Raw genomic sequence first — 16,278 nt, 5'->3', positions numbered from 1 at the left:
AAAATTCTAAACTACAAATTCAGAATTTTTTTTTTTAATATCATAGTCTTTCAAACACAGAATGAGCTGTTACCCAAACAAATTTCGTAACTTTTACCTAACTCTGAATTTTAAAAAAATACCATATATTGTAATAGTTTTTTAATTTACAGTTCTAAGAGATCAGTATTAAGATGTCAGCTGTACATCACTCGGTCCAATCAAGATGACATTCACATCTGCTACGTCTATCACCCCCCCCCCCCAAGGCTGAATAATATACTGATTATTGTTCATCACTTCTGTTTCTTTCCTCTCGTAACTGGAGTGATCAGCTAAATTTTTCAAATTATGATTTTAATGGTATACAGACTACACATATTTAGCTTATTATGATTTTGGTTATAATTTCATAACATTTTGAAATTTAAACACTGATTATAGATTGCCATTTTCTTCTAGTTGTTTCCATTGTCTTCCATTATTATTTGAATTGTACTTTTTCATGTTATCATTTTGAGTGATTTATGAATAGATCATCCCAATTCTTTATGTTTTGTAGAAAGGTTTTTCATTTGATCACAAAGTAAATGTTTGCCAAGAAATTATATATTTTTTTAATCTTTTATCTAAGGTGTAAGTAAAACACAGTTGGCAAGTGAAGAATCTTCACAACTAGGCTACTTGTACATAGAGGCTGACGACTTCATATCAATTGCCTTAGTATCCCATAATGCAAAACACACTTCCTTTCAGAATAATGCTAAATACAGGGGTGGGGTGGGTGGAAAGCTTACTACCCAGACTATTCTGACCTTTATTGAGGTCTCATCAATGGGGCTCCATACACAAGAGGATACCAAGGTTGAAGCAATGCAAAAGTTATATATTTCCCATATACAAGTAGTAATAAGGTGTATCACCTGGATCACAGATAGCTGTAAAACGTTTTTCACTTAGTTACACAGTAATTTGAATTGCCAGAAATTACAGGCTTGTTTTAATAATGGAATACGATGAGTTGGCATAATCAAATATAAAAAAATATAAAAACAGAAGGAAACTAAAATAAAAACTTATTTTATATAAAATTTTTTTGCTAATATACTGAAGATGCCTATCATAGAATGGTAAATCAACAATAACAGGCAACTCTAAAAAGCCCCACCTAAATAGCTAATATCATCATCATTAAATTCCTGACATATACCCTCAAGGGGTGTACAGCATATGATACATGAAAAACTTACATCACCACTAACGTCCTATCCACAGTTTTCCTCCAAATCAATGTTACCTGTCAAGACGCTAACATCATCAGATCTTATAATTTTGTCTTCTAGGGCACTTTTTACTGTATTAATCCACCTCTATCTTGGTGGAAAATTGTTTACAGGATGTTAATAATAATGTCAACTTTTCATATATTATTATATTATCCTGCACATCCCTTGATTGCATATCAGGTATTTGATAAAGAAAAAAAAAACATGCCTATGTTTTTAATTATATATTGCATTGATTTGTAAAGTAAACCAAACAAAATTAATCTCAAAATATTAAAACAATTCAAAACAGATGGCTACTAATTACAAATCAGAAAGCAGCCTATGCAAAGTAACAATGAAGACTGTCTGAGAGAGAGAGAGAGAGCACCTCTAAGATTATGGTGTTCACATCCCTTAAGAAACTTTTGTGCTTATGTAACGTTGAAATTGTCATTTTCTGGAAAATTCAAACACCTGTTAAATTTGCTGTTTATAATTCCATATGCATATAATAGCTTCTCTGGTCAGATGGATAATGAAATTTCCTAAAGAGTTTTAATTTTCTATCCTTGAAGACAACCTTACCTATATCTCTATGGATGAATTATTCAATGGTTTCTTCAGGGTTTTCCAATGACTCTCCATGTTTAGTTCTTGTTTTCAATCTCTCTTTCACTTTCTCTTGAATAATGTTTGTGCATTTGAGTCTACAGTTCAGCTCTGAAAGCTGCTCAACTTTGATTAGCTTTAGAACTTTCTTTCAATATGAAATTCAATTCTATCCTGCTCAACACTAAATAGCGATAACTTCCAATTTCAAATCTTCTGTATACTCTTGAGTCCTGAACCAGTGGGAAAACATCTGTTAAGCTTGCTTTGATTATCCATCCATATGCATATAATAGCTCCTCTTGATCAGATGGATATTGAAATTTGATATTTGGGATCTTTACAGAAAATTTTTGAGCAATCTTAAATTTTGGTTTAAAATCACTTTCCAAAGTTATTCAAAATTATGCAAAATAGCTCTGCTCTGATAGGATAGCATTTAATGAAATTTGATATTTAGGATATTTACTAAAATTTGCTGTTATCTCAATTTCAAATTGGACTATTCACAGTTGTAAAACAATTCAAAACAATACCAATGATATGCTGCTAATGATTAAAAATAAATTGTCAATAGTATTAAATCACAGTGATAAGCATTTTTTTTTTTTAATGTCTCTAATTATTTCCATACTTGTTAAGATTTTGATTTTAGTATCATTATTATTATTATTAATTTATTTTTGCCTGTATTTGAAGTTTTGAGAGGATTAATTTTTTTTTATAAATAAAATGTTGCTCAAATTCTAATAAAATCATGTTTAAAATATAAAAACAAGCATTTTTCATAAGCAAAATCAGCAACAATATATTTAGTGGATTGTAGATGTCAAATCCCAGGTAACTTGCCTCAATGAAGATACAATCTCTCCTTACAATCACAATTTATTTCAATGGCAAAAGTTTTGAACCCACTGAAATACAATCTGCACTCATATATATCCAGTGCTTAAACAAAAGTTCTTTTACACATACCTTTTTCAGAATTTTGCTAGGAATCTGAACACCTTCTAGTCTTGATAAGAAATTTTGACCAAACTTTTCAAGAGAGGAATAACTACTATTCATAGTTAGTACCAAACCTTCAACAACTTTGTAAGTAGGCCCATAGGAAATAACTGTAAAATCTGAAGTGGTTGGCTGAGCACCTAAAATCAATCAAACAAACAAAAAAAAAATGCATCGCAACATAATAAACTAAATACAGTTAAATTAGAAATACAATATTAAATAATTTAAAAAAATAGCACAAATCACTATCAGAAGAGAAAGATGAAATACTCGTAAGCCATGCTTTAACCCCCCCCCCCACACTTTCTAGCTATGAACTGCAAATACTGAAAGACTACTTTTCTCATAATTTCTGTACTACAAATCATATTAATCAGATGTATCATTAAATCTTTACCATATCTATGAAGAATGATCAATCACCCTAAAGTTATGACATTTTATATGTTTTGTTATTAAATATTCTTAAGGATGAAACATAAAAGTTGTATTTCTTCATTCAAAGCACAAATACTAATTTAAAAACAGTGATTTTTAATCTTTTACCTGCTAGTACTATTAAATTGAAAAAACTCACACACCGTATATCCTAATTTGTGTAAACCTGTGTTCTATGGTTGAATCTATTGCACTGTAGAATTAACAAGTTTCTTCAAATTGTAAATTCACTGATCTTTCTTCTAAATATTTTGATTTAAGCAACAGATTGGTAAGGGATGTTAAAAGATCTTGTATTGTCAAATTTTTTGAAAAGCACAGCATTTTTTTAGTGTGCTTTATTACATTTTAATCTGTCCTTTAGATGGCTATGTAATCCAAAATGTACACATCTTCAACAGCTCACTGGACTATTTAGGTTCTAATGCTGCATCTGGTGTAAAATGTCCATCCAGTTGTCTTAGGTCTTTCATTAGCACATCCATCAATCGTACTTGGGGAGTCTTCATGCGAGTCTTTTTTTTTTTTCTTGTCAGTTTTATTTGTAAGTACTTGTTTAATTACCTGGTCATCTGTTCTCCAAGCATAACCACATCACTCAATTCTCTTACTTCTTACAGATGATATAATGTTGGACCTTTGAAACAACTTTTGTAGTTCTCCTTCTTTGGTGCATTAATCCGAAGATTGGTAATTATAGCAGCACATCACAACATCCTGTCTTGTGACCTCCTTTTTATCTCTTCATAACTCTTAGTGCCAGTTAGCATCATTATGTTATTTATATAAAAAATTCTTGGTCTGCCTCATGGCCTCTTTCCTTCTACAGTCCCCTCCATTATTTCTGTAATCAGTCTACCCCCCCCCTGCCCCCCATGCCTCAAATGGTGTGCAATTAAGCTTTTTTTTCTCATATTGATGTGTTTCATTAATGACTGGACTGCTCTTCATGAACTATATTTAGAACTTCATTACTTTTCCTTTCTGTCAACTAATTTTCATCATCTTTCTCCGGCACCAAAGTTCAAATGCCTCCAACTTTTTGATGTCTTATTTTGTTAGAGTCCAGGTCTCACAACCATATAATGCAATGCTCAATATGTATGTTTTCACTAGCCTTTTTTTGAGCTGGATGCCAAGTCCTTTACTGGTAAAAATATTTCTTCTGTTGCATAATGCTTTTTTTGGCTAGGATTATTTGTACTTTAATATCTGAGTGGTTTCTTCCATTTAAAAGAGAATACCTGTTGTATTAGGTTATTTATTTATTTCCAGGTTTATATTCATTGGATTTGCTTTACTTGTAATTAATAATTTTCTTTTCTTATAATTAATTTTTAGGCTGTACTGTGTGAAAATTTCTCCCATCTTTGTCAGGGCAGCTTTCAGTTTGTTTCCGTTATCAGCTATAACTACTATATCATCTGTGAACTGTAGCCAGTTAATATCAATTCCATTTATCTTAATTCCTGTTTCTACTAGTTCTTTCAATTTATTTATTGCATCTTCAATGTACAGATTAAACAATATGGGTGAAAGAGAGCACTCCTGTCTTACACCTCTACATATTTTTGCTATTGTGGTTTTTGTTTTATTGCTGGCTGCTTCTATTAGGGCTTCTTGATGCTTGTAAAAGATTAAATATGAGCCTTCTATCTCTCCAATTTACCTTTATTGTTTTTAGGAGATGAAACATTTGGTTCCAGTCAATACTGTCGAAGGCTTTCTCCAAGTCAAGAAAGACTATCAGAGTATTTTGATTCTTCTCAAATCTTCTTTCAATAACTGTTCTTAGCACTAGGATTGCTTCTCTTGTCACCTGCTGTTTCCTGAATCCAAACTGGCCATTGCCAACATATTCTTCAACCTTCTTGTTAGTCTGTTTTGTATAATTTTGAGTAGTATTTTCGAAGTATGTGATATTAAGCTTATTGTTCGATGATTTTCACATTTGTTTGCATTATTTACTTTAGGAATGGGTATGATAGAGCATTGTGTTAAATATTTGGGTATGATCCCCGTTTCATAAATATCCTTTATGATCTTGAAAAGGTATGACTAAGTTATGTTTCCTGAGTATTTTATTAATTCTGAAGGGATGTTATCAATGCCTGGTGCCTTGTTGTTTGACAATTCATTCAGTGCCCATTCAAATTCATCTTTTAATATAGTTGGACCAATTTCTTCCACATCAAGTCTTGTTTCATCTTCTATAGTCTTGTTGTCTAGATCTTCTAAGTACTCCTTCCATCTTTCTGAAATTTCTTCCTTATTTCTTCCTAAACAGGGGAACATATCTATAAGTATGTTCCCCTGTTTATTTTAGATAATTGTACTTCTTGTCTTGTTTTGCTGGTTTATTCCTTTTATAATGTTATAAGCTTTATCGATTCTCCCAGTCTTTGTTAGATAGTCTATTTCTTTACATTTCTCTGTAAACCATCGTTCTTTTGCTTCTTTACACTTTCTATTTATCATATTTTTTATATGTTTATATTTGTCTTTGCTTTCTTCCTTTAGGGAGGTTTTGTATTTCCTTCTTTCATCTATTAGATCTAGAATGTTCTGGGTGATCCATGGCTTTTTTATTTGCTTGTTCCTTAATCCTATGCAGTCATTGGCAGCCTTGATGATTGTACCTTTCAAATGAGTCCATTTTTACTCTATGTTTTGCTCCCCCCCCCTCTCTCTCTCTCTCCAGTTTTAATGCTTTCATCAGTTTGCTGTTCATAGTTTCTATGGTTTTCCCATGTTTTCAGGTTACTTATGTTCCATCTGGGCCTTTTCCTTAGTTGTGACAGCTTTTTAAATATCAGATTACATTTCAATAAAAGCAAATTGTGGTCACTGTCAACATCAGCTTCAGGGTAACTTTTGCATAATTTTACTTGATTTTTAAATCTATTTCTTGTCATAATATAATCAATTTGGTGCCTTCATATATCCCCTGGCATTTCCCAAGTATACCTTTTTCTTTTTGGTACCTCATACCAGGTATTAGTAATGATCAGATTGAATTGGTGGCAGAACTCCAAAAGTCTATCTCCTCTTTCATTTCGGCATCCAAGTCTGTACTTTCCCACCTCTCTACCATCTTTGCCTTCAGCAATGACTGCATTCCAATCAACCATGACAATAAGATTATCTTCCTTTGTTGGTGTGTTTGATTAGATTCTCAATATCAACATATACTCTCTCAACTTCATCATCACTGTGGTTGCTAGTAGGCATGTAAGCTTGTATTATTATATTTGTTGGTCTTGCTTTTAGTTTTACCATTATCAATCTGCTACATTTTACTGAATTGATTACTCTTCTTTCCCGTTCCTTATTGAGAACCACCGTGACTCCACTTTTTGCTGTCTCATCACCTGAATAAATGATTCTGTAATCACCACTCCAAAAGTCTCCAGTTCCATTCCATCTCATTTCACTAATTCCCAATATGGCTATTTTTAATCTACCCATTTCTCTCTTCAAATTTGTAGGAGGGTTTCTCACATTCCACGTCCCAATGAATGTACAAGGATTTCGCTGGTTTACGACCTGGGAAGTCTTGCTTCTTCCCCTGCCCTGCACAAGTACCGAGCCATTGTGTGCTTTACTATCTTTTAGAATGTCCATCCATACTGCTATCTTACTAGAGAAAAATAGAACAAGGTAGTATCCCCTTGCCTTCCTTACAGCAATAACCTTCTAGAGGGTGGGGGCTCAGTGTGCTAGCCTTTTCTTATTCTTCGTGATTATCCGCCTACCACAGTATCCTTCACACCGTTGTCACTTATGGTGATCTTCTACTGATCAGGATGAAAGTTGTTGCTGTCCCAACTTCCACCGGGCTGTAACTTATTGAATGGTGGTTACATCTCGCCATGTCACATCCCCCATCAGTGGAAATGTGTGGCTTTTTATAGAGATAACCATGCCACTGTCCATCTCACCACTTCCTGTAGGTAGATGCTGTCCCATTGTCCATGACTGCTTATTCACAGGTTTCCCTGTTTATTTGCAGCTAACCTCTGTATCCAGAGGCCATTCCCCCTATCCGCAACTTGGGGATGCTCTTGGTAGCATGGGACCCATATTCACACAGCGTAGTATTTTGATTGTAAGATGGTCCAGAAATTTTTTCCAGTAGTTTTCTTTCAAATGTGATAAATTTTCTAATATCTCCCTTTGTTGCTGATCATTTTTCACAACCACAGGGTAATACTGGTTATAGAGATGGCTTAAACAGTTTTTCTTTGGATTTTCTTGATAATATTCTGCATTTCAGGAGTTATAAAACTACAATATATATATAATTGGCTTTCTCAATTTTTTCTCCTCTATCTCTTGATGCATATCATAGCTGCTAATGTTGACTCCTAGGTACTTAAAATTATTCACTTGCTCAAGGATATAATTATCAATAACCAAGTTGAATGGATCCTGATGGGTCCTTGAAAATGCACATATTTTTCCTGCTTTATGACAAGATTCATAGACTTACTTCCTTAATTATATTAGACACAGTTGGATAACATTGTGCCAAAAGTTTCCAAGGATAACAATGTTGTCCTTAGAATATTCCCATTCATTTCATTCCTCCTGTTTCATTTAGGTCTCTAATACCTTTTTCAAATGCTAGGTCAAACAGGGTCAGTGAGAGATGTCATATGCCATCTCCCTGGCAATGTCCAGATTTTATTTCAAAATTTGATGAATGTTCCTGCAGGAAACATACATTGCAGAAGGTATGGCAATTAAACAGTCATATTTATATACTTTGTAATATTCTAAAAAGTATCAATGCATCCCATAGCGCATTTTGATGCATACTGTCATGTGTTTGTTCATAGTCCACCAATACTAGAGAGGAATAACTGTAATTCTTGATCAAAATATAATTCTTTATCAAGTTCATAATGTTTTTCTAACAATTGTCAGAGCACAAAACTTTGATTAGTTGTCAACTTTCCTTGCAGAAGTCACACTGATACTCTCTGATGATATATAATAAATTTAGTTTAATCCTTTATCCAAGTGTAATCAAACCAAGTTTGTGCCTGAAGTATCTTCAGGACTGAGGCAACTCGTGGTAAAGATGGACCAAGCTCTCATCACTACTTATCTTAGTATCTCCCATAATGCAAAGCACATCTCCTTGTGGACATGTATAATGCTATGCATTAAGGGAAGGGCCACTACCCAGACTAGTTTATTGAGGTCTCGTCAGTGGGAGCCAGACGCAGAGGTGGTGATACTAAGAATGAATGAATAACATTTTTGGTGAGTTAATTGAAGCAAACAATGCTTTTCATATTCCCCTTTGTCTGTAAAGGAAGAATTTTGAATGGAGTGTTTATGAGCTATAAGCTCGCCCTGTGAGGGCAGTGAAATTAGTGTTCAGCTGGATGTAAGATTGACTTTGGCCTTCTGTATTTGTAGCTTTCCACTTCATTATATTCTGAAGCTTCCTTGATCAACGGGTTTGGGTGGTTGCTTGTCTTGGTAAAGAACTTCTCAGCTAGATCTAAGAGAAGGGAAGAGATGTAAGGAATGTTGACTTCTCTATGGATCTGGGAGTTTCTAATAAACCAAGGGACATCATCCTCAGGCACTTGTTCTGTAATCTCTGTAGTTTTTGAATATTTGTATTCGCAGTGTGGCTCCATGCAAGGAGATGCATAAGTGATGACCGGTCTTATTGTGTGTTATATGTTCCATCGAGTCGTTTTCGACTCCTGGTGATCCCACGAACATACGCTCTCCATTCAGATCTGTCCCTGACCATGTCTTTCAGAATTTCCAAGTGCACTCCAGTTGCTTCTTTAACTCCACCCACCCATCTAATTCTTAGTCTTCCTCTTCTCCTGCTTCCATCAACTTTAGCAAGCGTCATCATCTTCTCCAGACTGTCATTTGCTCGCATAATATGTCCTAAGTATGACAATTTTTTGCTTGATGATCATAGCTTCGAGGGAGCAATCTGGCTTTATTCTGTCTATCACTGATTTATCGATTTGCTTTGCGGTCCATGGTATTCTTAGTAAGCGTCTCCAAACTCATACTTCAAATGCATCTATCTTCCTTCTTTCACTCTTTCTCAGGGTCCAACTTTCACATCCATACAGTACCACAGGAATTACCATTGCTTTCACAATTCTGATTTTTGTTGCGAGGCTAATATCTTTAAAGATCTTGCTTAAATTTGTCATTGATTCCTTTCCGAGTAATAATCTTCTTCTAACTTCTTCAGTACAATAACCATCTTTATCAATTTGGGATCCTAGGAGCACAAAATTGTTAACTGCTTCCATTTTCTTCCCATCTACTTCAAAATCATCTAGTTCACATGTTGCCATAACTTTTGTCTTTTTGAGGTTAAGTTTAAGACCATATTTAGCACTTTCTTCTTTAACTTTCATAATACGTTCCTCCAAATCTTCTTTGCATTCTGCTAGCAAGGTGGTACCATCTGCATACCTCAAATTATTAATATTTTTTCCACCAATTTTAATTCCAACTGAAGACTCCTCCAGCCCTGCCATTCTTAAAATGTATTCGCTGTATCACAATTGTATTGTGATACAGCGAATGTATCAGCGAATGTATTGCAAACAGGTATGGAGATAAAATACATCCTTGTAGCACCCTTTACCTATTGTGAAATACTCAGTTTCTTCAAGATCTGTTCAGACAGTAGCTTCTTATTCATAATAAAGATTCCTCAGAAGGATAATGAAATGCTCTGGGACTACCATTGTTCTTAACACATTCCACAGTTTCACGAGTCAAAACCTTGCTATAGTCAAGGAAACAAAGGTAGACATTCTTTTGATATTCCTGTGCTCTTTCTATTATCCATCTCACATTGGCGATTTGATCTCTTGTTCCTCTGCCTCTTCGAAATCCTGCCTGTTCATCTGGCATTTCTCTCTTCATGAATTGTTCCAGTCTATTCTGAATGATCTTAAGTAAGACTTTACTTGCATGAGAAATCAGTGCTATAGTTCTATAATTTTCGCTCTCTTGCATTGCCTTTCTTCAATAAAGGTATATAAACTGATTTTTTTTCCATTCCCTAGGCCACAGATGGCGAACCTATGGCACGTCTGAGAATTTTGCTGGAACATCAATGATTTACAGGTGATATCCTTTTATACACTTATAAAAATTATTAAACCTTTTTTTTTTAATTGTTACAATACTTACAAGTTAAATTTTGTTTTACACCAGAGAGCAGCTATGAAGATGTGTACATGATTGGTGCGATAGTAACGCGTGACCCAATGACAAAGGCAACCTACAATTGTTGAGTTGAAATGCTAATTCTCTTCAACTGAATTCCATAACATGTGAAACTGTCATAACAACATTCACTATATATTTCTTAGTTTTAACACATTCACGACGGGGTGTCGTTTATCATTCTGACAGAACTGCTCTTTATTGGTGGGTTCAACTCACACTTTGGTTGAATTTTGATTGAATTGCTGCTTGTTTGTGTTTGAGCTGGCATAGGAACTCACACATGCATTATATGGCATATTGCAATTCGTGGTAGAATTTTATTTGAAGTTAGCCTTTGTGATCTGTCATAATGACATGGAGAATTTCAAATGCAATAAAACAAACACTTATTTCATGTAATTGAAAAATTGGCTTTTAGCTACTGTGTTTCCGGTGCAACATATAGTTTTGCTCAGTCTATACAGTGTAGTTTCTGTGAGAGGGGACATGTGATTCATTAGTTAGCACCATTTTTATTCCAGCTGACTCTAATTGCACTATTTGTTGAGAAATATATTACACAGATTGCAAAAGCCTCGGTACCTTAATCAGGGATACAATAAAACTAGTTGTTTTTCTTGCATCTGCAGTATAATGGCTGTTGGGGAGGGCGTGTTGTTAACCGCAGGGAGTTATTATTGCCTCAACATGAACATGTTTAAACATTTTTCGTGTGTGAGACATATGCAATACTTTTTAATGTCTTTTTTCGTAAAGTAAAATCAGGGGTGCCAGTTATACGTGAGGGCGAGTTATTTTCGAGTAAATATGGTAAGCATTTCGCCGACAAGTTGACATCCTTCTACTGCTTCCCTTGCTCAGCTAACTTCAATGGTGAGTTACAATGCATAAATATTTTTCTCACTACTTTTTTTTTTTTTTTTAAACCAACATAATGAAAATCAATTTAATAATACAATAATAAATTTTACACTGAATAACATTATAAATTTATACAGAAATAAATATTATAAATAAATATATATATATTATAAATAAATTAAGTTAGATTAATTTTCTATTAATTTTTCCCCTATTAAAAACTGCCCGACACGTCAGCAACTCGATTTGAAAATTTTTGGCGTGCACACACACACACACACACACACACACACACACACACACACACACACACACACACACACAGGTTCGCCACCACTGCTCTAGGCCATGTAGTTGTGATCCAAATTCACTGACATAGAGCTGTTAAAATTTTAACTGCCTTTTTTCCTAGGGCTTTGAGCAGCTCAATAGGTATTCCATCTCCTCCTGGTGCCTTCATACTGGATAGCTGTTGCAGTGTCCACCTCACTTCACTCTCCAGTGGTACTGGCTCCTGTGTATAATCCTGCTCTTCAAATTTCTCAGTAATTTTGGAGTCTTTTCTGTAAAGGGCTTTTGTATACTCTTTCCATCTTTCTTTGATATCTGCAGCTTCTGTAAGATATTCTTTGTGTTTACTTTTCAATATTGTCACCTTGGCACTAAACTTCCCTGTTAGTTCTCTGACTTTTTTTTGAAAAGATCTATTGTTTTTCCTTTCTTGTTTTGGGCCTCTATTTGTTGACATTCCTGGTAAAGTATTTTTCCTTGTCTCTTCTGGCTTTTTTTTTGTTATTGAAACTCTGCATTCAAATGCCATACTTCCTTCAAATTTCCTGTGGCCTTCATTTTCCCCCTTTTCTGAGCAGTTTTTGATGATATCTTCTGACAGCCATTTGGACTTCTTCTTACAAACTGTTAGAATATTCTTCTTTGCTTCTGTTTTAATTATATCTTTAATCTTTTCCCATAGTTCATCTGGTTCTCTTTCACACAAATTGAATGTATTGAATCTGTTCTGTATGCTAATATTGTATTCAGCTAGTATGTTTCCAAGATCATATCTGATCGACATTTGTGTTGTTTTCAGTTTCTGTAATTTCACATGTATCATAGCCACTAATAACTCATGGTCTGTTCCACAGTCTGCACCTGGAAAAGTCTTGACAGACTGAATTGCACTTCTGAATTATCTTTGTCCAAGTATATAGTCAATTTGATTTCTGTATTGTCCATCGGGTGATAACCATGTATACAATCTTCTTGTGGGCTGTTTAAAGCAGGCATTAGCAACAAACAAGAATTCTCTGCATAAACTCAACTAGTCTCTTCCCTGCAGTATTACAAATATCTAAACCAAAATGACCTGTCATTCCTTGTTCCTCAGTCTCTCCCACTTTTGCATTCCAACCTCCGATAAGTAGCCATAAATCTTGCTTTGGTGTTGCATCTATCACTTCTTGTAACTTGCCATAAAATTTTTCAGTGTCTTCTTCTGGTGCCTCTGTAGTAGATGCATAAACCTGAATGATGGTCATATTCATTGGATGTCCACTCACTCTGAGAGAAATGATCTGTCACTCACTGGATTATAACCTAATACATACCTAGCCATCTTCTTCCTGAGTAAGAAAGATACTCCATTTTTACGACTTGTCTCATGTCCTGACTAAAACACCATATAGTCCCCTGACTGAAAATGGCCTATTCTTGTCCATCTAAGTTCACTTATTCCCAGTATATCCAGCTTCTTGTGCTCCATTTCCATGTTTATTATTTCCAGCTTACCTTAGTTTACTTCTACCATTCCAAGTTCCAATCCTGTGGTTTCTTGTGAAACAGGGAGCCTCCCTTTTCCAACCAGTCTTATTACTATCTTGTAAATTATTAACTTTGTTTGTGTATCCAGTTTGATTTTTCTGTTGATCACAGGGTAGAGCTGTCCAATTACTTTGGATGTCTTCGAAGCAACGTGTCTCATGATGATTGCTGAATAGGTTTTTTTTTTTTTAAATCAAGAATCACTCCAAGATATTTGACTTCAGTCTGCCATAGAATCTTCACTCCCAAAATATGAATGTCCTCCATACTATGGATTTTCTTTCTAGAAAACAGTATGGCTAAGCTCTTTTGGGGGGGGGGGGTTTACTTGGATCCTCCAGTCTGCTAGCCATTTTTCTAGGTATATGTATACTGCTTTGAAGTCTTCTAGTTGCCAGTTTTGGGCCTCAGAGATCTTGCCATTAATGCAGTATCATCTGCATATAATGCAGTGAATGTTGTTCTCGGGTTCAGAGGGATGTCTGCTATGTAGATTGAGAACAGGAGAGGGGCCAGAAGAGAGCAATGAGGTACGCCTGCCAAGACCCTGCATCTGGACGAAACTGTTTTGCTGACCCTGACCTGCATATATCTGTCTTTCAGGTATGAGTGGATTATTTTTGTTAACTTGATTGGCAAGTTAAATTTTATGAGTTTGTAAAGAAGGCCTTGATGTCATACTTTGTCAAACGTCTTCTCAGCATTGATGAAGATGGCAGCTGTATGGAGTTTCCAATTATACCTTTTGTGATGATCTTCACTAGCCAGTGTACTTGAACTGTGCTATGGGCCTTGAGGAAGCCAAACAAAATTCCTAACTTATTTGTTTCTGCCTGAAGCCTTGTGAGGATGATTTTCTCTGTCACCTTTCCGAGGCTGGACAACAAGCTGATAGGTCTGTAGCTTTGGGGAGTTGAGGGTTTTTTCCCGGCTTCTTCAATGGCATCATGGTGGCTGTCTTCCAAGCAGTGGGAAAATGCTGGTATCTAAAATGGCATTGGTAATGTTGACGAGATAGACTATGGCCTTTCTTGGAAGTAGTTTTATTATTCGCTTGGTTATGCCATCTGGGCCTGGAGCCTTTTTACTGTTTAGGCGAGTTAAGATATTTATTATTTCTGCCAGAGTAGTGGGAGTGATATGTTCTGAATTATCAATATGCTGTTGTAAAGTTGTCCTAACATGACGGTGAATCTTATATACAAGGATAATATTTAGATTTGCATAAAATGATGGATTACACTGTGATTCAGGGTTATCTATTAGTGCTTCAGCTTTCTCTTTATCTGTATGAACAATCCCTTTCTTGGTTTGAATAGGGGGTATGAGTTGCTTTTTGGTGCAGATGGCTCTTAAGAATTTCCAGACAGAGTGATCTTCAGCATTGATGGTAGCCAATTTGGCTTCCCATTGATGGTTTCTGTATTTTTGAAGAGCTTTACAAACTTGTCTGTTTAGGTTGTTCAGCACTGATTTGCCTTGTGGGGCTCTTGTGTTATGGAATCTCTTTCTGGCTCTGTTTTTTGCTCTAATTAGGTCCATGATTTCCTCTGGGATACGGTTGGTTGGGTGGAAGACAGTGGTTTGCCTGATTGATTCTATTGCTTTCTGATGGATGGTTAAGTTATTTACTGCTGAGGAGTCTATGTCTTCCTTTTTACTGATGTTGGGCACCAGACCAATATAATCTGGAAGAACCTTGGTTAACTTGTCCCATGGTATGAATGTGTGTGTGTGGGGGGGAAGAATTGATCTGATGAACCTAGATTAAGCACTACGGGACTTTAGTCAGAAGATAATTCATTAACTGTTTCCAATTTGTATTAGTATCTTATATTTTTAAAACTAATGATGTCTAGCACATCCGAGCTGCCTGATGGGCTGAAGTGGGGGGGCTCCACAACAGCAGAGTTGAGCACTGTATAGCTGAATAGCGTGTAGCCTTTGGTGTTAACTGAAGAGTTGTACCAAGCTGTGTGTTTTGAATTGAGGTCTCCTGCTATTATTGAGTCATTTGATCCGAGTATGGAGTCCAGATCTGTTGTCAGCAGAGGAATGTTCGGAGGATTATAAGCAGCATATATCTTGAGACTGCCGGCGTTGGTATGCACCTCCAGGTTTATGGTTTGGGGGTTGGGTATTGTATTATGATTTAGGTAATTCTTGATATATATGGCTGTGCCTCCACCTCTTGTGCCAAGTATCATTTCTGTACATAGTGTAGCTACGGATTCTAGGGTTATTAGCTGGTCTTAGGTGTGTTTCACCAATCAAGATGATATCAGCACTGAGATATCATCTTGATATCTCAAATTCTTGAAGTTTCAGGACCTTGCTTATCGATCCATTTGCATTCCATGCTATCATGAGTGACTTTGGTTTGAATTTTTTACTCATGACAGATGGCTGTTATAATGGTTCGAGTGCCTTGCAGGAATCTCTTTCTGGAAGATGGTGAAGGGCTTGTTTTGCTGAATTCCTGCAGCATGGTGGCAAGCGAAGCAGTTAAAACTGATGTTAGGTTGGAGCTTGCTCACTCTAGAGATGTAGGAATCTTAGTTTGTGCAGCCTCGGCATATGTTTTGGTCGTGGATCATGTTCCTTCCTGTGTGGTTGAAGGTGAGGTGTTTCGGACTGGGGTGGGGTGGGGTGACCTACTTGGTTGCTTATGGCGTCGTTGCAAGGAGGAGCAACACTGACTCTTGTTGACCCTCGATTTGGATTGAAAAGGCATCCCTTGTATTTGGCGGCATGAGGTTCTCTGCAGTTAGCACAGCAGCCAGGAGTAATTGTGGCTTGGTGCAGGTGTTGGTCTGGTGTCCCTTGATGCACTTCAAGCACCTGTAGGCTGCCTTACATAATATTGCTTTCAGCACCAATGCCTTTGGTGCTGATTTCTACCAGCACCAAAGGCATTGGTCTTTTATCTGATCTCAGCATCCTGCTCACTTTAACTGGGAACAGGCCCTGTCTGGAGAGGTCGGTGATCACATCTTCAGGGGTGACACCTTCAGCAACTCCACAAAGAACCACCCTTCAGGTTCTTTTTGCTGGG

General features: G+C 36.0%; 1 protein-coding gene across 1 annotated transcript in view; it reads right to left on the bottom strand.

Annotated features, from left to right (window-relative positions):
• The window catches only part of LOC150105732 (sarcalumenin-like), an 86,808-nt gene that overhangs the window by 30,036 nt on the left and 40,494 nt on the right, over positions 1-16,278 (bottom strand). The window contains exon 4 of the mRNA XM_090394542.1: positions 2,832-3,004. Within this exon, the coding sequence (XP_090250668.1) occupies positions 2,832-3,004 (173 nt within the window). The remainder of the gene's footprint in view (positions 1-2,831; positions 3,005-16,278) is intronic.

Source organism: Typopeltis vanoorti, chromosome 6, assembly GCF_054136105.1.
Source record: "Typopeltis vanoorti isolate ZY-2024b chromosome 6, IOZ_Tvanoo_1.0, whole genome shotgun sequence".
NCBI lineage: Eukaryota > Metazoa > Arthropoda > Arachnida > Uropygi > Thelyphonidae > Typopeltis > Typopeltis vanoorti.
The sequence above is the reverse complement of the archived record's forward strand: the minus strand, read 5'-3'. Positions and strand labels throughout refer to the sequence as shown.